Source organism: Triturus cristatus, chromosome 3_2, assembly GCF_964204655.1.
Source record: "Triturus cristatus chromosome 3_2, aTriCri1.1, whole genome shotgun sequence".
NCBI classification, from domain to species: domain Eukaryota; kingdom Metazoa; phylum Chordata; class Amphibia; order Caudata; family Salamandridae; genus Triturus; species Triturus cristatus.
In genome coordinates this window covers 1,060,174,106-1,060,199,987 of record NC_140584.1, presented here as the reverse complement: position 1 = coordinate 1,060,199,987, position 25,882 = coordinate 1,060,174,106, and the positions used below count along the sequence as shown (strand labels likewise).

The following is a 25,882-nucleotide window of genomic DNA, read 5'->3' as shown; positions in this document are numbered from 1 at the left end:
GACAAAGACAGCAAAGCCATGTACTCCATTGGCAAGAGAATGTGCAGCACATCTGACGCCTACATGAAAGTGGCCAGCGCTTCTGCATTGCTGTGTCGATATGACCGTTCGCTATGGGACTCTCTCTCTCAAGATTTACGGAGAAGTTACCAGAAGAAGATCGGTTGGATTTTCAGGCAGTCCTGTATGAATGAGAGCTCGTGGCTAATTAAGTCATAAGCGTGGCAGCAGATGCCTCAGACCTTGCTGCTCATGGTTATTCCCATGGAGTCTGCGCCCGATAATCCTCCTTGCTAAGACTTTTTTTTTTTTTCAAACATAATTTTATTGAGGTTTTTATCTTTAATATGGTACACAGCACAGCAGCACTTTCTGTAGTAAATTATAAGTGAACAGATTTATAATCTTGTCAGGATATCGATTCACGGACAGCAATGTACAAAGAAATATGTGCATATAAGGTATACAATAAGTATGGTGTCTGTGAGGTAAGAAGCCAATACTAAAATACAAAAGAGAAAGAAAAAATCCTTGCTAAGACTTACGGGTTTGAAACTAGAGGCCCAACACAGGATTCTCAACCTTCCCTTCAATGGTACTTCGCTCTTTGGCTCTCAAGCTGATAATGAGATGTCAAGAAGGAAATCTGAACTGGACACCTCGAAGGCTGTTGGTTTGGAGAAAAGGAAAGATTTCCGACGTCGCTACCGACCTTATGATCGCCGCCAATATCAACAAAAGATTCAAACCCGTAATTGGTCAGCGCAGCAACATCAGGCGAGATCTCACTACCACCAGCGACGACCTGGTAGAGGAAGAGGCAGCTGAAGCCAAACATCTCCTGCAGCAAAAACAACAGGCTAAGCAGTGAGTGCTTACTTCCCCCAGCTCCGTTACCCACTCCGATGGGGAGAAGTATACGTTTTCACTTGGACGAGTGGATCAAAATAACGCAGGACAAATGGGTACTCAATATTGTGAGGAATGGGTACTCAATCAGATTCAAATTATCTCCACCGTCTGTACCTCCTCGGAAAAACCCAGTACAGCGCATAAAGATGCTATGAGAGGAGGTCTCCATCCTACTACAAAAACAGGCCGTCGAAGAGGTTCCCTGGAGCAACATCAACAATGAATCTACTCTTGGTACTTCTTGGTACCAAAGAAAGGTCCAAACAAGGAGTCCAGGCCTAGACTCGATCTCAGACTCTTAAACATATTTGTCCTCAAAGAGAGATTCAGAATGTTGCCATTACACCAAATCATTCCACACATTCATCAAGGGGACTGGATGTGTTCAATAGACCTTCAGGATGCTTATTTTCACATCCAAATTTCTCAGAAGCACAGAAGTTTCTACGATTCAGAATACAATCAGACCACTTCCAGTTCAAAGTCCTGCCTTTTGGACTCAAGTCGGCTCCCGCACCTTCTCAAAATGCATGGGGGTGGTAGCAGCTTTCCTGCGAATGAAAAAGATCTTAGTCTATCCTTACCTAGACGATTAGTCACTCAAAAGTGCCTCTCCCAGCCTACTGCAGGAACATCTGAAATGCTGCATTCAACTCATAAACCAGTTAGGCCTGCGCATCAATTTCAAGAAATCTGTCCTCAATCCAACACAGAGGATACACTACTTGGGCACTACTATAGACGCTGCAAACAGTGTTTCCTTCGGAAGAGAGACTATTATGAATACTCCACAAGGGTCGTACTCTCCTGTAAACACCTCATCCCATGGCCAGGCAGGTGTCCTCTCTGCTGGGCTCGATGGCGTCATGCTTATTCATTGTTCCGAATGCCAGGCTACAGATGAGACCCTTACAGCAAGCTCTGCAGGACCAATGGTCTTAAATTTCCAACTGCTGGGAGGACACTATAACTCTTCCTCATCCAGTCCAAATCTCAATAAGATGGTGGACACAACGGTCTCATCTCCTGAAAGGAGTTCCTTTCTACCAGGAACTCTCCAAACAAACTCTCGTCACAGATGCGTCCCTTCAGGGCTGGGGTGCTCACATGGGGTTTTTTCAGGTCCAGGGGATGTGGTTGGAAAAGGAGAAAACTAACCACATCAATATGCTAGAACTCAGAGCGGTACATCTGGCTCTCAAAGCGTTCTTTCCCTCCATCGAGTCAAGTTCCCTGCTGGTTCAGACAGACAATACCACAACGATGTATTACCTGAACAAACAGGGAGGGACCAGAACCAGACCCCTGTCTCTGGAGGCTAAAGCGATCTGGAAATGGTTTCTATCGAGGAACATGTCAATATCTGCAGTCCACCTTCCAGGCGCCCTCAATGCACAAGCAGACACCCTCAGCCGGAATTTCATCGAAGAGCACGACTGGGTGCTAAAAGACAAGATAACACAAGACATCTTTCGAAGATGGGGCACGTCAGACACAGACTTATTTGTGGCCGCAGAAAACGCAAAATGATGCGCCTTTGCACCCAGATACCCTCACCCAGGCTCCAGAGGGAATGCACTTTTGATCGACTGGTCAGAGAAATTACTCTACGCTTTTCCACCAGTCCCTCTCATACCTCTGGTGATCAACAAACTGTACAGATCTAGGACAGAGATGATCCTGATTGCACCAAAGTGACCTCGCCAGTGGTGGTACCCGGACCTGCTACACCTGTCCAAGATGCCACACAGGAGATTGCCATGCCATCCGGATCTGCTCACCAAGTCAGAAGGGAAGGTTTTCCATCCCAACCTACTGTCACTGAGATTAACAGCATTGCTCCAGAGTTCCTCCAATATGGACACTTAGGCCTCTTGCAAGACTGTATGCAGATTTTAAAGGAAGCGAGAAGGCCTTGACCTAAATGTCATATGCTTTCAAATGGAAGCGATTCTATCTGTGGTGTACAGCTAAAGGTCATGACCCTATCCGGGGCCAAGAACAGGTCATTTTACCTTATCTGTTGTACTTAGCTAAAGCAGGCTTACAGTTCTCTTCTATTAGAGTACATCTGGCAGCAATTACAGCGTATGGAAAGTCTCCCACTCAGGCTTCTTTCTTTCAAATGCCAGTTGTTAAAGACTTCCTGGAGGGGCTAAAAAAGGTTTACCCACCAATTAGGTTACCTTCTCCTGCCTGGGAACTTGATGTGGTCCTTTATAAATTAATGGGCACCCCAATTGAACCCATTCACAAAGCTTCTCAACAGCACCTCTCTTGGAAAGCTGCTTTTCTAGGGCAATTACCTCTGTTTATCTCATTTTTCCATGCTAACAGAGTGGTTCTGAGGACTCACCCGAGTTTCCTTCCTAAGGTGATCTCGGATTTTCATATCAATCAGTCGATCACTCTACCCACATTTTTTCCTAATCCTAGCAATCCACCTGAGAGGGCGTTGCATTTACTGGATTTAAAGAGGGTGTTAAAATTCTATCTGGATAGAACAAAGGGTATAAGAAAGTCAGACCGCCTCTTTGTTAACTATGGTCCATTACACACTGGTTTCCTCTCTTCTAAAAGATCCATCGCTAGATGGATAGTATCTTGCATCACATTATCTTATCAGCTAGCTCACAAACAGCTCTCTGGCTAGCCAAGGGGTCACTCTACGAGAGGTAAAGTCTCTACTACGGCTCTGCTTAAAAATGTACCTATCCAAGAGATATGCAAAGCAGCTAAATGGCGCTCAGCCCACACCTTTGCCGCCATTACTGCTTAGTTTCTGATACTCAGGCGGATGCTCAGTTTGGGCAAGCATCCTTGAGGAATTTATTTGGATAACAAATGATTGAAAAGAGGTTTGATATGCAGGTATTCTTCCGCAGGGTTCGGGATGGGATTGCTACTCTATTCAGGGCTTATGACTATTGATGAGTATCCCATGGAAGAGAAGGATAAGTTACTTACTTGTAATCTTAGTTCTCTCCCAGGGGCATGCTCATCAAAGTCATAAGCAACCCTCCCTCCTCCTCGGACGAATACCGTGTCCATACCAAAATGTATGTTCCTCATGTTATTTATACAATGTAATACGCCGCCAAAAAGACCTGACCTAACTGTCACCTGTGGGGCATGATGGGAGCCTGGAGGTCCTGGAGGTCTTAAAGGCACGGCGCCAGTTTTCTCAAATGAGTATTCTATATGCAACCTTTTAGGCTAATCTGCCTGCTAGCACCTTGCCTTTTTCTTTGAAAATAAAGGCTATGCTCAAAAACAAGTAGCAGGTACATTTCTCTGTGTCATGGAAATGCTATTTTATGATTTACATTTTTCAAATGAAAAATACAATGCAATATTGGCATATTTGAGCCTAAAATTATTTTTGGGCTGCATATTTATATACATGTGTGTATATTAGAAATATATGCATATTATATATATAGGTGTATATGCAAATATTTTGTTAATGCTCCGGGGTCCCCAGATGTGGACGGGACTATTTAGTGCTCATGACTTTGATGAGTATACCAATGGAAGATTACTAGGATTACAGGTACGTAACTTATCCATCCTGCTCATCACAGACACACCTGTTAAATGTTGTCGTCTGGTGACCTGTGGGTCAAGTTCTTGATGTTAAGCTTATTTTCCTGTACCACCACCGCCACAAGATGTGGCACCTGAAGCCTCTTATCACTACTACCTCTGTCTGAACTGAGAGACCTCCTGCTTCTGGATACCAGATTGCTCTGTGGGTTGGGCCTGCTATCTTTATTTGTGATTTGAACATCTCGTTAGTGGTGGGATATATATTTGCTGCAGAATGGCGAATGATCCCAAGACCAAACTGTATTGAATCTTCCCTTGCATGAAGCCGACACTCTGCCTATAAGGGTAACTCCTGCATGCTGTTGCTGGAAAAGTACAGACAGACAGTCCTTCTGCTTGCTAGGTTTGCATGCAGATGCCTGTTGATGTAGGAGACTGCATTCATTTAATTCGAGCACCCATCAGTTATAAAGAGGTCATGTATATTTTTTTTGCTGCCCTTGGATTGGACTTGGACCTCTTATTGAGGATACATCGTTCCTTCTTTAAGCCACTTTGACGCGTATTCTTTACATCGAAAAAGAGGTAGGCAGGCTGGGTCAACAACTTTAAGGCACTTTGACGCTTTAATTACCATGTATGGAATAACTGTTGCCTTATAGAAGAAGAAATGCAGACATTTTAGATGAGATAGCTAACTCACCTGCAATAGCATTAGGATTCGCGACAATTGCTTTAGGATTCGTGACAGACAAGTTGGATACCTGAGCCAAAATGCTGATTCAAAATAGAATGGCTTTTAATTATCTCTTAACGGCCAAAGGGAGTGGGATAGTGGGTCCATGCAAATGTAGGCAGTGACTGCTTTATCCCTTTACCCAACACTTCTCTTAGCATACATGAGCAGATACACATCATTATGGAAAGTGTAAAAATAAAAGAAATTACATGCAATATAAAGTGGCCCTGATTTGAACCGAATGGCTTCCACGTATGGTATGGGAAAGTCTTTCGACCACGGCGCATAAAAATATTCAAATCAATAATTGCAATCGTTACAGTTGAGGTTATTATATGCATACCTATTAGACTAATATAGATAATTATCTAACGCTCTTGTAAACATAAAGGTTCTGAGAATACTTTTATGCTTATCGTTTTTAAGGATGATGAGGAAAGTGACAACCAAGATTTACAAGGGGAAATGATGAGGCTGTTTTCTATCGGATTTTTGTAAAAGGAAACTTTCTTCTTGGAAAATAGGGGGTTGTAAAAACCTAATCATGTATTTTTAATTGTGTCACACTCATGTATTCCAATGATTTACAGTATTGTTATTTGTATATATATGACCATGAATTTATTGCCCATTTATAATCAAATACTGATTTTACTTTGCATTTGTTTAAAACATCTAGGAGCTTGGAATAAGCGTGCTAATTTTCATGATTCAATAAGGCCCAGAAGCAGGTTATTCAAGATTATACATTTGAACATTTTGAAGAAATGGAACTTCGTTTTCAAATCTGATTAGTGGAAGTGGGATTTTAGGAGAATAAGCAGCTCAGTATTGTATTTATGAAAGAAATGATCTCCCCAAGGACGCCTTGCATTTTCTCGGGGAGGGAATTCGGCCACCAGCACATTCGATATGTTTTTGTCAAAAGTAACAAGTTTTTGTCACGTGGTTAGGTATGTATATGTATATATGTGTATATAGATGTATGTGTATATATGTATGTGTGTGTGTATATATATATATACATTTTTTTTCTGCGTGTGTGTTTATATAGGTGTATGTATTTTTAGCATTATGTCACAACTGAACATTTTCTGAACAAGGAGGTCTCTCGCTATCGAGCTCAATGGGGGTTTGATACTGGAATTGACATCCTGATAAGAGGAGTTTCGGTGGAGGTTGTCATCCCGCAGCATATGTGCTTCCTTGTTCCTGCCCAGCACAGCCAGCACCAGGCTATCCAGACTGCGGCTTCACCCTGCGACCGTTGCCATTGGGCCACCAGGGCAAGCTCTGAGCAGACCGAGAGCACAAGCCGGCAGTCGCGGTTGTCTCCATCAGAATGCAGCTTACCCAGAACCCCAGTCCACATTCAGGCAGGGCAAGCAAGGCCGGGGACGAGGCCTGAATACGAGATCTGATCACCTGGGTTGGAATGCCATGGCTAAGCGCTCATCTTGACACACAGCTACACCCATCCCCTGACTTGGCTGGATTGATATATTGGGCTTAAAATACTCCTCATGCCTTCATAAAAAACATCAGTGTAATTCTATGGAATGCTCAAAGGTTGAGGTGAGGTCAGGAAATCTGAGTTAGTGCGAATGCCTCTTGATTAAATATATGTCTGTGCCTCAAAACTTTAATCTCTGGTTTGTGTAAAATGTTGCATTACAATCTGCAGGAAAACCAAGAATAATCCAATTTACTGTACTACATAGCCCTTTAAATTGATGCTCATCTTGTTTATATGGTCTCTCTATTTTAGCATACGTGAAAACTGGGGCACAGAAAAGTAAAATGATTTGGCCAGGACCACACCATGTAGTGAAGGTGGGTAGCCAGGGTTAATTCGCAGGTTTCTTTCTTGAAAGACTGGTAACTTTGCCTCCAGATAAATTCTCTCTTGCGGACTCGTTTTGTTACTACTAAGGTTATTAGTAAGAAGAATGAAGAAAGTGATGAAACAAAACGAGAGAAAAATATTACTTGTAAGTTGGATTTCAGAAGGGCATTAAACACAATGAAAGCTCTTTGAGTTATTGAAATGTCACTGGACTAGACTGACCCGAATCCCATTATTAACAGTGAAAGCAACGCGAGGTCACTAACTCAGAACACACTAGAGCAGAGATCGCCAACCTTTTCTATAATAAGAGCTACTTTTGTGAATTCAAAATTATGCTCAGCTGCTAACAAAAACGATCAGTGTTTCCACAGTGACCACTTCAGCCAAGATTATGTTAGTGGCCACTGCATGCAGGATGACTAGCAGTAACAACCATAGTGCATCTGTCAAGGCCACTGGCAATATTCTAAAAAAAACACACAAAAACCTTTATTCATTTTAATTTTGAATGCCTCTGTGTTATATTCTGTAGTCAATGTTATGTGAGCCTGAGTTATTCTCTTGCTTCTTGTTATGTGTGTGTGATGTCAGCTCATGATGTCACTGTTAGAATGTTATAATTCAATTGGATGAGTCTGACAGATGCTGAAGTTGGTTGGCAGTTCAAGAGCTGTGTAGTCCTGTTATCTCAATAAATTCACTTTATTTCAACTGGATTCTGAGTGAATTACTACAGAAATTTGGCGACGAGGATGGGATACGAACCCACGCGTGCATAGCACAATGGATTAGCAATCCATTGTGCTATGCACGCGTGGGTTCAATAAATTTTTGTAGTAATGGACTATGCGTCCAAGTGGCCTGAGATTAAGGTTGTCAGGGAGGCCAATTCTTCATCTCTGGTCAAATTTCTCAAGGACATATTTTTGAGGGAAGGTTTCCCACAATTCCTGGTTTCTGACAATGGGACACAGTTTTTGAGTGAAGAGTTTGAATCTTTTCTTATGCTCAGTGGCATTAAACATCTCAAAAGCTCACTGTATCACCCACAAACTAATGGCCTCGTTGAGAGAATGAACAGGGTGGTAGGTGATTGTGTCAAGTGGGCTGTTAATGGAAGGCATGATGTGTACAAAGCTCTTGAGAGCATGTTGTGGTTCTATAGAACTACACCTCATTCGTCTACGAAGGTTTCTCCATTTGAGTTATTAAGAGGTAGGAAGGCCAATACGAGTTTCCGTCCAGGCTGGATGGGAAAGTGGGTGGACTCACTGTGTGATGTTGAGGTACTCATGGGTAAGGTTAAAACAAATTCTGATAATACTCAAGAAAAAGAGAAAACATTGTTTGACAAAAAAAAAAGTGTAAAGATGGTCTCTCTTTCTGTAGGTGATTTTGTACGTATTAAGAGTCCTGTACACATCAAGAAGGGATGTTCTAAGTTTGGACATCCGGTCAAGGTCATTCGTATTTATAACAATGCTGCCCAGGTTGAGGGTGGTCATTGGTGGAATTTGTCTAGACTTATTAAAACTAGGTCTGATTTGTCTCCTAAGAAGTCAGGTGCGTCAAGCAAAGTATTTACCTGTTCTAAGGATACTAGTGTGTCAAGCAAAGCTTATGGATCTTCCAAAATACATTCAGGTCAACGTAGGAGTAGTTCCAGAATTCGTGTTATTCCTCATAGACTTCGTGACTAGTGTTTTGTTTATTTTTTTGTATTGTATAATATGTTTAGTGTTAAGTTTAGTTTGCCAGAAGGAAGGGAGGTATGTTATATTCTGTAGTCAATGTTATGTGAGCCTGAGTTATTCTCTTGCTTCTTGTTATGTGTGTGTGATGTCAGCTCATGATGTCACTGTTAGAATGTTATAATTCAATTGGATGAGTCTGACAGATGCTGAAGTTGGTTGGCAGTTCAAGAGCTGTGTAGTCCTGTTATCTCAATAAATTCACTTTATTTCAACTGGATTCTGAGTGAATTACTACACTCTGCTTGTCATAGCAGTCAAAGGCGCAATCTTCCCTGACCCAAGAAAGACCATCAGTAACACGACTTCCCAACGGTGTGTGAATAACCATTTAGATATCAGTCTTAAATATTTTTGTATGCAAACATTAGCTTATCAGTTCTGGAAATAGCCATATATTATATCTAATTCAACCAAAGAAAAGCTTTTCATTTACTAAGCTTGGATGCACAGAGGAGCTATTCACAGATAGCTGGAGAGATACCAGTAGGTCCCTGTTGGAGAACCCTGCACTAGAATACAAAAGAAAGAGACTGTAGTAAAAAAAAAGAGGGGGTTGGCTGAAATGCTGCCCAGACACTTGTGAACAATCAGTAGGCATTGCACCATTACTTACCGTTCCTTTTTGATGAGTTCTTGGCTTATCAGGACTAACTGACCAGACGCGTCATGTGTTTTCCTAGACAGAGCCTCCAGTTCAGTTTCCAGCCTCTTCTTATCTTTTGATAGGCTATCAACCTTCTTATCACTGGCTTTACATTTATTTTCCATTCCTAATGGGAAAAAAATAAGTAAATACAAACAAAACCAATCAAGAAATGTATGTACACTATTTTAATTATTAATTATTACTTCTAGGCTTTGCTTTTCAGCCACTGCTGTTTTCAGTGGAGAATGATTCACTCTTAAAATGATCATCGTCTCACAGCAACAGTCCAAAACATTGTTTGTTGCCTCCTTTGCTCTTGTCCTTTATAGTTTCTCTCATGGAAAGTAGCCTTCCTGGTAGCCATTACTTCTCTCAGGAATGTTAATGAGAAAAAACTCTTACTCTGTAAGAGCCTTCTTTCCAAGGACATCATGAAAGGGTAGTCCTCAGGACAAACTCCAAATTCCTGCCTTAGGTGGTCTCTAGCTTTCACCTGAATCACACTATAGAACTGTGCTCTTCCCGCATCTGGATTCAGTAGCAAAATGAGATCTTCAGACATTAGATGTCAAAAGGGTGCCTATGTCTTATATTCATAGGCAAAGCCCTTCCGTAAAACACAACAGCTCTTTGTCTCTCTCTCAAAACCACATAAAGGCACTGGCTGGTCACATGCAGACAAACATGTTATGCTAGGAAAAAAGACTTTTGCCTATACCTCCCAGGCCCCACTAAGCCCGTAAATAAGGAGCGTCTATGGATTTCTTGGGAAACATTCCTATAGCTAGCGTGTGCAAGGCAATTACGTGGTCTACTCCACACGCATTTACAAATCATTACTGTATGGATGTGTTAGCTTGCCAAGAAGCTAACTTGGCCAGGCTGTTCTTCTCACACTTTTTCAGTCCTCAAGATAGTCACCACTTGTGGGAGAACTGCCTACACAGCATGTGTATCTACATGCCACGTACAGAAAATGTTACTTGCTTTGTAAGCATCTGTTCGTGGTAAAAACAATCTAACAATAGGGCTGATGCGTTTGCGCATTACCATTAATAGGTGGAGTCACTAGACCTCGTGCCTTAAAATGCTTTTTCGAAGAAAAACAACTTGCAACACTAGATGGCAGGAGTATGCACAGCCTGTGTGTCTATAGCTACATATACCACAAACGTCATGCTTTTAGTGGGTGTTTCCTGTTAATGAATAGATGAGACTCTCCAATGCTGTGACACACAACATTTAGGGAGATAGAAAAGGATATGTGGACACATCTTTCATCAGTGTATGTTCTCTCAACACTTGTATATCACTTCAGTATTCCAAAACGAGTCAGGACAACTACCATTGGCCAACAACAGAGGAGCATAGTGATCTCACCCACTCTCCCAGACGTCTCAAGGTTAGCGCATACTTGCCCTATCAGTTCAGTACTCTGAACAGCTTCAGAAGTTCTACTAACAACGCATGAGAACATATTTCCACGATCTATAATGTGAGCAAATTCATGCCACACTCTTCTGCAATTTCTTTAGCGCCTCTGCTATTTTTGTTGCAAATGTTTGCTTTCCTACTGGCAGGCTGGCTTTACTCTTTCTCTCCACATAGCGCTACTTAGTCACAGAGCGATAATTAGCAGATCAAACTGTAAAGAGCTTGAGATTTAATTATAAACTACTTGAGAGTTCCTTTAAACTGTGATTTGTTTGTGGAGGAAAATGCTGAGATAATACAACCCTTTCAAAGAACTAAAAAGCTGCGACACATATCTTTCAGGTATTGGTAATGCCCCCTCTCTGGCTGACATCAAATTCTCTAAATCTCGTGGAACCACTGAATTTTACAGCCTGGTTCACAAACACTAAGGTCCTACAGTTTAACACTAATGAGTTACTTGATGTCCTCGTCTCATCTTCTTCTCGAATGACTATAAATGTCATTGCACCATCTTATGCGTTTTTAAAGTACTTTAAATTGAGAAAATATCTTGGATATGCATCTTGCAAAGAAGAGGTGAGGGTAGCAAATTGCCTCGCCCTATTTGGGTATCGACTCCTAGGGACTGGGGGGTAGAGGGGATACCCACATCCTGACCTCCCATGACAAATCCAGACTGAATACATTTCTGTATTAGATATTGTGGCCCTCAGTTGAAAGTTGCCCCAATGCTCCCATCTTTCTCCTTGCGTGTGCTGGTTCATCAAATTACATTCTGCTAAATCATAGGTCCCTGAAAGGTAATACTCCATTTTTTGTTTGTACCAAAAATATACTTTCACATAGCTGGGCTGTTACTCTACGCTCCTTTCAACATTACTGGCCATGTCAACCAGGACATATCAATATAAATCAAAAACAACCATTATTCGCAGTGCTATGATCAAGAAAACACCCTAAACACCTTTTTCCTTTTTTGCAGTTTTATACAGCGTGAACTCGACCCAAAGTTATTGGAGCACTTTACATGAGACCAAGGAATGTAATAGATATAAATATATATATTACCTACTGGCAGTCGCCAGTAGGTAGTTATAGTTAGGACCTATTTTCCATAGGAAATACGCAACATTCTATTCCCAATAAGTCTGGCGCCGGTTGACGAATCTTCGCGAAATTTTCCAAACTTCTGGTGAGCTCCGGTCCGCTCCTATCCTGAAAGTTTCGTTGTGATTCGTCAAGCGGGGGCCGAGAAAAAAGGGGGGTCCCAAAACGCATTTTCCACATGCAATTTCCCATAGGACCTGTTGACGCAGCTACAGCCCGAACTGCTGAACGGAATTACACCAAATTTGGCAAAGAGGTAGTTCTCAGTTCAGACTCGTGCCTTTTGCATAAATGGTGTAAATCTGTTCAGTAGTTCCTGAGAAAACTAAAAAAGATAGATATATCTATGGCCGAGTAGGATCCGCGCACCCTCCCCGCACCCTAAGCGCACCCTCTTTGAACCAAGCGCGCACCCTCCCGATCATGCGCTGAATGCTAATTGGCTGTCAAGTGTCTGTCTACATTCGAAACCAGGAACTGTTGGCAGCCATCTTGTGCCTCGGTAGAAGCGAGGCTGATTAAGTAAGGGAAATAAGTGTGTGAAAGATGTAAAGGGGGCAGGGTAGAAATACTCTGACCCTGTAGTGTTGCTTAGGGGGTCCCAGAAGGACCCTCTGGGGCCCCCTTTTTTTTTTTTTTTAAACAGCGAATGCGCGCAGGGTGCGCGGATCCGGCCGAAAAAAAACAAACCCCGAAGTGCGGGCTTCCGCGCTTCGTTAATAATTAGGTCCCGGGTGGGCCAAATCCCAGGGGCAAAATTTTTAAAAATTAATGGGGGAAGGGGGACTGCGTGGCCCCCCTCCTGGAGCCCTCGAGGGCCCTTGGGACCGCCACCCCCCAGGGCCGGCTCCTACAGTGTCCTGGGGTGCCCACCCCCAGGACACTGTTGTTTGCTATGAGAGGGCGGGAGTCTCCCGCCCTCCCATAGCAAACTTCGTTAGGATTTTGAAAGAGAGAGCAGGGAAACCTGCTCTCTCTTTCAAAATCCTAGCGATATTGCTTTTCCACACGGGGAGCTGCATGTCAGCAGCTCCCCATGTGGAAAAGCAATGCCGGCTCCCGAAGGATACGGGGAGCCGGCTGGGACCGTGGGGGCGTTGGGGCTCCCCCCACGGTCCCCAACGTTTTTTTATAAGCCCCGGGGGATGGGGTTCCCGGGGATAATTAAAATTAGTGATAGGGGCTATTTTTTTTTTTTACGGTAAAATTAGGAGTCGCGCATCCTAACGCGTTGGGTGCATGATTTCTCTTGCGTAGGGTGCGCGCTTCATAACGCGTTGGGTGCGCGACTCCAGGGGAAAAAAACTGCAATTTTTGGGAAATAAACATCACGCATATGACGTATCGTGGAAGCGCGCAAGCGTCACGTATCGTGCTTCGTACGTGTTGCGTATAGGCTTGGAGTCGCGTACCTGTCACATAGCAATCGCGCATGAAAATACGTTCCCAAAGCACACCGTACGCGGATGCTTTCGCGCAGGGATCGAGAACGGTGCGCATAGGGTATGCAAATCCCCCAAAAATGGGAAAAAATATATAAAATAAAGTTTTGAAAATATAGTTTAAAAAATATTTTAAAAAATATTTAAAATGTTTTTTTCAATTAAAAAAAACAATAAAAACAAATAATATTTTTTAATTTTTAAAAGAATTAATTGAAAAAATAAGTTACAAAAATGGTGATAAAAAAGTATTTTAAAAAAACATAATTAAAGGAATTGACACACTGAAATAGAAAAATTTAGAAATCCAATGAAAATAATTAAACATAGCTTTAGAGATAAGTTATAGATAAGAATTAGCATTTAAAAAACCTTTGAAATTCACTGAAAAAACCATAGGTTTCATGCACGTTATAGTTAGGAATTGGCACTTAAAAAACCTTAGAAATTCACTAAAAAAACCATAGGTTTCAGGGGTGTTATAGTTAGCTGGACATTTCCCTCGTACAAAACCCTAGAAATTCCCCCGTTATAGTTAGTTCAGCTAACTATAACTCGCGCCCCCGCCATGCACTGCTGATGACGTCACATATTACATCACTCATGACATGGTCAGTGACATCACTGATGCATCTCAAATGACATCAATGATGACATCACTGATGACATCATCCATGTGATAAATTAGTGCATCTTCTCACACCCTAAAATAACCTTTGATACACCGACTCAAAATTTCAGACGGCCATTCTCAAAACCATAGTTACTCCAATACCAATAACTAAATACCCACTCATTGACTATCAGGTCTACACACACATCCACTCACTCACCTGTACAGTCACTCATACTTACAGTCACTTAGTACAGGACTATCATATGCATTCATACACCTATATAAACACTCACACACCGCTAATCATCCATAGAGGTACTCACACACGTAGTCAGTCATGCAAATAATTAATCACACTCCCATTTACTCACCTATACAATTATACACACACAAGTTCACTTACTCATAAAAATAGTACCACATTCTTACGCTCTTATACAATTACTGATACAAGCACACACTCATCCATACAGCCACCTTCACAATCACACACTCTCACATATAGCCAGTTATATACTCTTACACGCATATATACTGCCTTTCACATATGTAGTTACTCACACATTTACCACTGAGATATACATTCAATCACTAACACACCCATACATACAGTCACCCAACCATACAGTCCATTACAGACCATGCACCCATAGAATCACCCACTCACACATCTATGCACAGAGTCACACACACCCCACCCACACAAACACTCAGGCACCCATACAGATACTCAGACAACCAATCAATAACCCATATAGACACTCATATAGCTATTCACAAAACCATGCAGCCACTTATACACCAACAGACAGACAGATACAGACATTCACACAGTTTAGTCACTAGTCTGCAGTAAGATACGTTTAATGACTCAATTATAGAGTCAGTCACGCACCTACAAAATCATCCATTCATACACTTATACGCCCACTCATTCTTCCATAGGCCTTTCCCTATATATATTAAACATATTTAAACTTTTCAGAAACACAGACTCACTGGTTGATGTCATCAGTGATGTCATCAGTGATGTCATTTGAGATGTCATCAGTGATGTCATCAGTGATGTCACTAACCATGTCATGAGTGATGTAATATGTGACATCATCAGCAGTGCATTGCGGGGGCGCGAGTTATAGTTAGCTGAACTAACTATAACGGGGGAATTTCTAGGGTTTTGTACAAGGGAAATGTCCAGCTAACTAGAACGTCCCTGAAACCTATGTTTTTTTTTAGTAAATATAATATATATGTATATATATATATATATATATATTATCATGTTTTAATGCTTTTATTGCACAAACAGTGGTATACAACCCCAAATATCACAGGGTATGATGAAATATTGAAAATATTTCATGGTTGTCTGTCAAATACAGACGCACTATTATTTTTGTCCAGTTGATCTAGAAACAAAATATTGGGCAAAATTTTAAAATTTTGTGGCATATTATGTCGCACAATTATTACTAGTTTTATTGTGCGTTAAACTTTCCAGCTACAGAATCACATATAGCCACTAACTTCACCATAGCAGATTGTTTTATCACCAATTTATTCATGAACGTTAAACAAAGCCTACAAATTCTTATTCCGACCAGTGCCCATTATGAGCTGCATTTTGAAGAAAACTGCTTTTTCAAGCTAACTACCCCCAAAATAAACATGCACCATTAAAATACATAATGGATAACGTAATATGGTCCTATATTACCATCTCAGGGTTCTGGTGACAATAACAATCCACTCTGCATTCAAACTTGTGGTTTAGGATGTCACCAGAACCCCTCGAAGATCATGTCCAATTATGCAAAAGGAAGATTTAGATATGAGTTAGCTGAAAGCAACAATTGAGAGGGGCTTTATAATTCTTTTAACAAGGGGAAACAAGAATACATTAAAATATATATAGCAAAATTACAGTATTTTTTTATTCGTCTTTCAAAAAATTAAAGACCCCCCTTTCCGAATGACTGTTTATTGCTTCCAGCAGACTCAAATTTCTGCATACACATTGTTCTTCATATCATATAAGCAAGTTAAGTTAGGTGGAGGACTGTCAGATTAAAATCCCTCCACCACCTGCTCATTCAGCTTTCTCTTTGCCTCCCCCTCCTCCATACATTTCTCGTACTGCCTTCCCTTCCTTTTAATACTTTTCCATGTTTCTCGTCATGCATACATTAACTTCATGCTTCCTTCTCCTTCAAGATACATTTGCCCTATGTGTCATTCTATTTCTTTGTACTTTCTCTGCATACCTTGTCTCCTTTTTTAACATCCTTAAGTTCAATACTTTCTTCTAAGCATGTACACCTACCTACCTTTGATCTGCTTTCTTCGAACAATCAGCTACAATTTGTGCCTTGGCAAACAGGTTTGGGGAATCGTAGGGGTTGGTTGCACAGCGCCTTCACACATAGGAACTGGCACGAGGTGCGGCATAGAAGGTCCGCCGTTGCTGTTTGTTTGGTTTAGGTTTGGGGAATCGATCTAGCTTGATAAGACATTGTTAGAAAATACTCTCCAACAATAAAACACTGTCTGAACTCACCCGCAATTTGGGACCTCAGGGTGTCGACGTGGGATGACAAGGATGCAATCTCTTTTTCCCTTTTGCTCAGCTTGGCCTGCAGATCTTTCAAAGAAAAGATTGAATGCAATCAGGATTTTCCAGAATGCCATTTAATTATAATACCTATTTTAACCAAACTTCTACCAGGCACCCAAGCACTCACTCTATATCACTGCCAGACCCTCAACCAACAAGCACCTTTATTGCCATTGTTCACCCACATTGGCCTAACCTTACCCAACAACCTCCTAGAGTTCACTTTCCCACATTCTCTGAGTCACCCTTGCATGGCGTCTTCTCTCCCTCAAACAGTTAGAAGAAAGTTTTCAAAAAATTATATTTAGACATGCAGACCATGTTAGAATAGCACTTTATAATGTATTTAAACTGCTGCAGAAAATGTTTTCACATAGAAAATGACGTGGACAAAATGTGCCTGTTTTATAACGCGAAAGAATCCTTCTAATGTATAATTAATAAACACAAAACATTTCATTAATAATTAATATGTAGGAGAAATGTTTTTGCTTCTAAGAAATTCAATAATATATCTAAAAAAAATGTTGTAGTAAGCTATAATTCTGAGATGTGCACTTTTAGTTAGGCCTCAAATCCTTTTTCTCTTGACTCTTGCTCACAGCTTAATAGATGTTTATTTGGAGCATTTAGCCTAGCATCAGCAACTTGCTTATGAATGTGCTGACTTCAAACTTATGTTTCAGAGCTTCATCACCCCATGTTAGTTCACTCACCCTAATACAATTTGCTTTGCTGTGACCACTTGAGTAAACATTTTTATGAATGCTTCACAGAATATTATTGCTAGTCTTCCCCATCATATGCAATTTGCTTTCTATTCACAATGAACATAGAGCACATATTTTTAGCTTAGGTAGGAAGGTTCTCATGAGAACTTTCCTCCTTGTAACTAAGTCATGAAACAATGTTTTACAATATATTGGCGTGAATGTTTACTGTGGGAATCAGGAGGAGAAGCATTGGATGAGAGGTTTCCATTGGATAGAAAGAGTTAACGTATACTAAAGTAAGATTCATTATTGTGTGATTTTATAATAATGAGTGTTCCTAGCTAGGTGTAGGAGTTCCTGATGAGAGACCGAGAGATCCAGACCCTTTCCCTGCCTTGCGAATATTCTACTGGAGAGATGATTCTTTACTCTGTTGCCGACAGGTACTGCTTTAGGTGACTTCTTTTCTACAAAGACCCTTTTCGCTGGCCAATGCTACTGCAAAAATCCTTTTACTATTGACGGTTGCTACTGCAGCTGTAGGGAACTTCGGCTGAGTTTACAGAATGACTCTTTATGAGAAGTGCATCTTATATTTCAAATCTTGCTCTTTTTCAAAAAGAACACTTCACGGGTTCTACTTAGAGTAGGTTAAGCTTTGTAGCTAGCTTAGTGACAATTTTCCTTTATGTAACACTTTGTATTTAATTTGTGCTGTCACAAATCAATCTTTTATCGATATTTCTGTAATCCAACTATTCTGAATAAAGATGACAAAAACAATACTAAATCTTTAATATAAATAAAGGTGTTGAAACCTCACCAACCTCTCATCATTGACTGAGCATACATATTCTAAAAGTTGATGATATATGGATAGTTTATGCTCGCGTTTCATTTCCATGCTGCAATTTTAATATGGTGGCAAAGGCCCATTGACCTTTCTCAAGAGCTAACAAGATATCCCAAAGGACGAAATCTGTAAGTTGGGTGTTTAGACTTAAATAATATTCTTGGCTAATCCTGAGGCTCCTTCACGGACATACACCATCTGCTTTTCTCTGACCTCATCCACTTTCTCTTTCTACATTAATTTATGATGCCACTCTGCAGCAGCTGTTGTTTCATGCAAAAGGTACAACTATCTGGCCGTTGCACAAGTAGTGCATTCGTGAATGCGGGCACATCAAGTTTGGTGATGTAAAATTAGCCCCGAGCTGTGTCTTGGCAAATACCTATTCAAATTAAGCAGAGATCTTCATCTGTAAACCTTAAATTTACAGTGCTGCTTTTCACTCCAACACTTGGATTTTTTCATTCAGCTGCCTACAGTTCAAGTATGCTCTAGCCAGGAACACGCTCTTGAGTGCTTAGTTAATGGAGAAGGGAATGGAGCTAGGGGCATAATTTAATCTGGCAATTTAGATTTTGTGCCTTTCCTGGAGTCAGGTGCTCTTATCAAGTTGATATATCTCAAAACCCTTTTTTTAGGATCCATTTGCTACGCACATTTATCTCTTTTAAGATTTGTAAACCTTCCTGTGATTCAATAGTTAGTTTTGCTGTTGACTATTAAGGAATATTTTATCATTACCCTTATTGAAATCTTGATGTAAAATACCGCAGTAGTGGTAACGTTACTACAGGCCAGTCAGGCATTTTTCAGAAAAGATTGTGAATAATTTATGACCAGGAAGTTGCAGTCTGTACTTTACACATCCAAAGCTGGTGGCACTTAGTGATGGTATTACTATGAGATTTTATGGTAATTATAAAATGTTCGACCTTTTTACCATTCAGCTGCATTCCTACTGCCTTCTAAACGAGGGCCGAGGGCAGTAGGACTGCTTGTCTCCATTGCCAGGTAACAAGGTATGAAGATATTGACAATGACTGGGTAATTAAGGTAGTAAGGGGAAATGAATGGGCTTTTTGGATGGTTGTGGTAGAGATGAGCCGAGAGAATGAGGTGAGGGAAGAGTCACATAATTTACAATTTGTTGTGGGTTGGAGATCCTATGGGCAGTGGCTTGGTATATATGGGATGGTGTACTAGCTGTAGGATGTTGCTGGGTATGGTTAATAATGTAGATTGGAAGTAGAGTCTGGTTGAACATGTTTACATGCATTAAAGAGGCCTGCTGTGTGGGTTCCTGCTGGTTATATAGAGCGAGAATGACCAGTAACAACTTGGTTTGGCTGAAAATGTAGCTTGAAAACATGACTAGATGATGATGGTGGTGGGAGGCACGGTGATATAAAAGGGAAACAGAGGAGTCAAGGTTAAAAGCATTGTATGGACTAACTGTATCCGGACAGAAGGATGAAGTGGCCTTGATAAAAAGTGGCACCGGAGGAGAAACTTGATAAACAGAGTATGTTTCTTAAAAGTTGTGCGTGAGAGTAACTCAGAGAAGACTACCTTCCATTGTCTGTTTCATTTTCATCTTTTCTTCGGAAATGTCATTAGTGTTGATCATCTGAAAGAATAAACACATTTTTTGTAACTAAATACAAACATTAAGAGATAATCCTTACAGTGTATGTGATTCATTAACCTATTTTACGTGGTTTAAAATCCAAGCCAAAGGAAAAAAAAATGTGCCTAATACAACAGTAGCTAGAAGGGTTCGGTATGCATCAACCAACATTAAAACGTCAATCGTTTTGATTTCAAACACATAACTGAACAGCGAGTGTGTGTACAAATACATATACACACACACACCTTCCCCCCATATTTTTTATTGTTCATGTATATCACACTATAGTCCTGTGTGAAACATTTATTCTGGTATGTATACAATGAATCCAGGAGATCTGAAATCTGGTCTCACCGTACCAATTTAGTAATTTTATTCAATTTTAGGCAAATCACTTTATCGTCGCATGATTCAGTACCCAAAATTTGGAAACCTTAGAAACAAGTGTAATACCTTTATTTCAGACTAGATAAGCAGCGAACAGTTAATTGCTGGAAAATCACAGTCTCATACCTGCTTTATACCATTGACTAAGATGCCCCTGCTGCTCAGACTGTCTCATCCCAGGTAATCATCAACTCTGGAGAAGGACAAACCTAATCTCTTTTGGTGTAAACGTTCCCGGCTTGAAATAATGGTTTAGTTTTCAAAAAAAAATATGGACATAGAATTTTGAGAAACAGCATCCTATCTGTCAAGTCTGAGAAAACCACCAGTGAGACAACTATTCATTATATATACATGAACCACCTGCCAGTTAAAGAAAGATGAAGATATTGAAATTTGGGATTTCAAAGACCCAGAAGATGTTGAGGAACATCAGAAAGAGTTGTGTCTATACATGAGGAGCGCTGGCATTACCTTTTATAAGGCTTCTGTTAAAAAACATGTTAATCTCAAGGTATTGCTTGCTGCGAAGTAACAGATATTTATTGTTACCCAACTCAAAGATACTTTTCAAAGATGGAACAACCTGGACTCTGTGTGGCCTATTCACATTTAGGAGTCCCTAAAGTAGCCCTCCTGTAGTACTTCTCCATAATCTGGCATGCCTTTGTGAACTGACCACATCTAAAATGGAAATTAACTAGGAGTAGTCCTATACAATTAGAACAAATAGACAGGACTGCAACCTTTTTGCAGCTTTACTAATAAGGAGGTGGGTATTTCAGAGCCGATTCATAAAGACATGTAACAGTACGTAAAAGATCTTGACCTCCACCTAGAATTGGGTGGGGATGATTAAGTCATAAGTTTGAAAATGTTTATTAACTTTATCCAGTGAAAATGCAGCAACTTTATGAAAATTATAGAAATCCCAAAAATAACACAGTTGAAAAGTTACTTTCTTCCCTATTTTTCTTTTCACGGCTTACCTGCTTGGTCTTGATATACAATACTTAAATAATCTATATCTTATTGTCTCACTGATTTGAAGCACCTCCTACCCCTTGGAAGAAATACAGAGTTTATGCCCAACTTCAAACTTAGCTGCATGCAGTTTCACTGACCAATACCACACCACTATTAAACTGAGGTATCCATACCAGCTTGTCTTACCAAACAGATACCACGCTCCCATCACTGAAAGGTACAATTAATATTTATCGTTAGGTTCCTCTCAGCTATTTCCAACACCCAGGCTTACAAAACACAGACCTTATCAAACCACACTTTGGGATTTAACACCAATCCACTAACTCAGAACTGCCACCTGCTATTTTCTATCATTATCTATGTAACATGTTGATTTTATAATGTCTCGAATTAATTTATCATATACACGTATACTACTTGCATATATGCTATTTAGACATATGTGAGATTACATCAGTATTGACTGCATCACTGTCTCTGAGTTGTTTTTGTACATGCCAACATGGAGCCTGCCTTCAGCACTTGCATAGTACTTTCACTTTGGTTTTTATCCCTTGTTTATGTCAGTAATTATGCATATGTAATGATATTGCCAGTTCAACAGGCTACGGCAGAAACGGGTTGGTGTGGACATACTTGTCAGAATAAACTGCATTCTAAAATCCAAGAGTGTCCGAGATATCCTTGACTATGGAATAGGTGTGCTGTGATATTTGGGCAACCGGAGCCCAACTCGAAACTTCACATCCTGAACTCTGTTTCTTTGTTTTGATATATATATATATATATATATATATATATATATATATATATATATATATATATATATATATATATATATATATTCACTGAAAAAAACCATAGGTTTCACACACGTTATAGTTACGAATAAGCATTTAAAAAACCTTGCAAATTCACTTAAAAAACCATAGGTTTCACACATGTTATAGTTAGCTGGACATTTCACTCGTAAAAAACCAATGAAATTCCCCCATTATAGTTAGTGCAGGCAACTATAACTCACGCGACCGCAATCCTCTGCTGATGACGTCAGATATTACATCACTGTATTTAGACACTTATTTACCCATGTCTTCTTCCATTAATCTTTAGCTATACATATATTACAAATATTTATTTTTCATAAAGACACATATGTCATCAGTGACACTGGTCAGGATCGTGTTTTGGTAAATACACAATACACACCGAGTGTGGATCCGCCAGTGCCATTTTATTACCACAAGAAGGGCATTTCCTAAATAAAGGAGACATTCTGACTGGAAAAAATTGGAAAATTCACTGGAAACCAGCAGAATTAGCCCTTAAAAGCCAGAAAACGTCGAAAAAAACTTGAAAAAGCTGTAATTCAAAATTTCAGTCAAAAAACTGAAGAGCTCAAGCTCCAGGATCCTCACAGAAGGAGCCGGAAAAAAGCACTGGCCCAACTGCCACCTGTAGTGCATCATGGGAGCAGGGGGTCACGGGCAGGCCTTAAAGGCACGGTCCCCCTACTCTAATGCCTTAAAGGCAGGGTGTCAGTTTTCTTGGTTTCTTGATACTCTACTGCAGCCTACTGGCGAATGCCTACAATTACATGTTGCTTTATGGCAATAAAGCAGTGCTGTGTTATAATTTGCCTGATGCTTCCTTTTTTCCTTACGGGTTACGGGGGCACTACTATGCAAAAATATGTAATTTACAGCATTGCCATGTTTTGAACATTATTAGGCTGCATTTATATGTTTTCACATATGTATATATATATGTATATATATGTATTTTCTATATGCTCCGGGATCCCGCACATGGGCGGGGATTATTCATAGATTATGACTTTGATGAGTATACCCCTGGATGAGAACTAGGATTACAGGTAAGTAACTAATCCTTATGGGGTTGTGCATGATTTTGGCCAACTGTGGATGCAGAGGGATTTCCTGGCTTCCTCAGGGACCCCCATTAAAAATGGAATTTTTGTGAAAGAATTACTTGAGGCAATTCAATTACCAAAAGAGGTGGCCGTGGTTAAGTGTGCTGCTCACCAATCAGGAGATGACTATGTGACAGCCGGTAACCGATATGCTGACCAGGTGGCCCAACACTGTGCAAGGCATAAAATTGCCTTAAACAAGCAAATCGAAACTTGTGGAATCAGCTGCCAACTTATGCTACTTGCAGGAGTGGGAACCTGGGAGGAGGTGAAAGATCTGCAGGACACAGTAGACATGAGAGAAAAGGAAGAGTGGGTGAAAATAGGATGTCAAAGAAGAGCAGAAGATGGTGTGTGGGTTTGTTATGATGGCAGACCAGTCATGCCAGACAGTATGCTTGCACCGATGGCTAGAATGTACCATGGAGACACACATGTGGGCAGAGATGCAATGATTCGACTTTTCAGACAAGATTGGTTTAACGCAAAGTTCAGAGATGTAGCAAAGAGCCTTTGCCAAAGATGTTTAATAAGTCAACAAATGAACCCTAGCAGGAAAACTGTGGTCTGCATGGGAAAGATTAGAAAGGCAGAGGGTCCTTTTGTAAGACTTCAATTAGATTTCATTCAACTGCCTGCTTGTCGAGGGCTGAAATATGTACTTGTCATAGTTTGTTTATTTTCAGAGTGGGTGGAAGCATGCCCATCCCGAAGAAATGACAGCTTGACGGTGGCCAAACTCTTTTTTTTTTGATAATCAACTTTATTGCATTTTTAGCACAACAATATAGCGGTAGCAAATCAAACACATCATCGGGATAAAATACAATCAAGGTAAGCTGACTGAGACTCATAGAGCACTGGTGAAGTGAGTATGACATTTGCTTAACAATATGTATTTCTCCAACATACTAGGGCCCCTCAAGCGGGCAGTAAGTTGAACCACTTGCCCCATATTTTGTCAAAAAGTTTGGGACAACCCAGGGCCTCGAAGAGGGGCTCCTCCTGGGCTCCAAACCAGTCCACCCCACACCTCCAATGCCTCACAGTAGATGGTTTAGCCTGGGACCATAGCGTTGGTATATCGCGCTTCGCCACAGCTACCGCCGTTCCCAGGAGGCGCCTATCTGCCCGGGACCCATCAAGGCCATCGAACACCCCCAGGATCAGGCGCAGTGGGTCGTGGGAGACCTCCGAACACGGGGCTCGCGTAAACTCAAGTCCCACCCCCCACCTGAACGGCTCAAGAATGGGACATTGCCAAACCATGTGATAAAAGTCTGCTGGAGCATGGCTGCAATGCGCACGCAGGCCGGGGAAGGACGCATATGGGCGCTGTACAGGCATGTGGGGGTGAGGTATGCCGCATGGAGGTAATAGAGTTGGACGAGACGCAGTTTGGAGGAGGTTGTCATGGTCTTGGGGGCCATAAGGGCGTCTCTCTAGTCCGCCTCCTCCAGGGGAGCCAGCCATCCCTCCCATCGGGCACGGAGTCTGTTGAGGGACGCGGGACAATTGTTCACCAGGGATCGGTAAATCCGTGACACCCCGCCTTTGCCAAGGTTCCCATCATCACCTGGGCCTCCAAGGGGCTAAATTCCAGAAAGACAGTGGGAGAGGGGATGTGTGTGTGGAGGGCATGCCTGAGCTGTAAGTATTTGTAGAATTGGGAGGGAAGGAGGGAGTGACGTTGTTGTAGGTCTGCAAAAGATCTGTTATGGTCCCCCACCCAGATGTCCCCTAATAACGAGATCCCGACAAGATCCCATCGGCGGAAGCCCTGGAGAGATGAGACCCCCCCCCCCAACCATGCCCCACTCCACAAGGGCGTCTGCCTGGTGAGTTTCCGGTCCCACTGTACGTGGCGTAGGGCTATGCGCCAGGCCATAAGCACCGTCCTAGTGATGGGGGGAAGAGCCCGTGGCACTGGGCTCCCGTATAGATTTGCTTGAATCTGCGCAACGTCCATCAATCTGATATGCCGGTTCGCACCAGCCGCCCGCAAACCAGTCGTGGATCACGATTAGCCTTGTGGCCAAGTAGAGGTGGAGATTAGCGACCCCCATGCCCCCGTCATAGGGAGGAATACGAAAATGTGCTAGGGACATTCGCGGCCTGCCGCCTCCCCATAGAAACCGAGTGAAGAAGCCGTCTATTTCCCGGAACCAACTACCTGGGAGATGGGTGGTGGTATTTTGTAAGATGTACAGGAAACGGGGGAGGACCATCATTTTGAAGAGGGCACTCCGGCCTAGGGGGTTGAGAGGGACGGATTGCCATTTCCTAAGGTCCGCTTTGGCTCTGGCGACCAAGGGCGTGATGTTCAGGGCCCACTCGAGCTCCGGGAGGAGGGCAACCCACACATCCAAGTACTTGAACGATTGCCTGCATAGGGGAATATTCGTTTGCCAGTCGAAGCACGCCCGGGAAGGGTGCAGGGAAACTAGCGTGGTTAAGCCTGAGGCCGGAGACCCGTTCAAATGCTGAAAGGGCATCCAAGCATCACGGGCCAGAGTTCTCTGGGTCTGCCAAGAACAGGACGTCATCGGTGTACAGGGCTATCTTGTCGGCGTGACTCAGATCCCAGGCCCAGCCCCGGATGAGGGAGTCCTGATGGATGAGGAAGGCCAGGGGCCCCATCGCCAAAGCGAATAGAAGCGGCGAGAGCGGCCAGCCCTGGCGAGTGCCCCTCTGGACAACACACCATTAAT

General features: G+C 41.7%; 1 protein-coding gene across 8 annotated transcripts in view; it reads right to left on the bottom strand.

The window, feature by feature from the left end:
* CLIP2 (CAP-Gly domain containing linker protein 2) overlaps window positions 1-25,882 on the bottom strand; it is a 515,486-nt gene that overhangs the window by 52,678 nt on the left and 436,926 nt on the right. For all 8 annotated transcript variants that reach the window (XM_085649783.1, XM_085649785.1, XM_085649779.1 and 5 more), the window contains 3 exons: window positions 19,801-19,858; window positions 16,609-16,692; window positions 9,417-9,573 (listed from right to left, as the gene is read on the bottom strand). In XM_085649783.1, coding sequence (XP_085505909.1) covers window positions 9,417-9,573; window positions 16,609-16,692; window positions 19,801-19,858 — 299 coding nt within the window. The remainder of the gene's footprint in view (window positions 1-9,416; window positions 9,574-16,608; window positions 16,693-19,800; window positions 19,859-25,882) is intronic.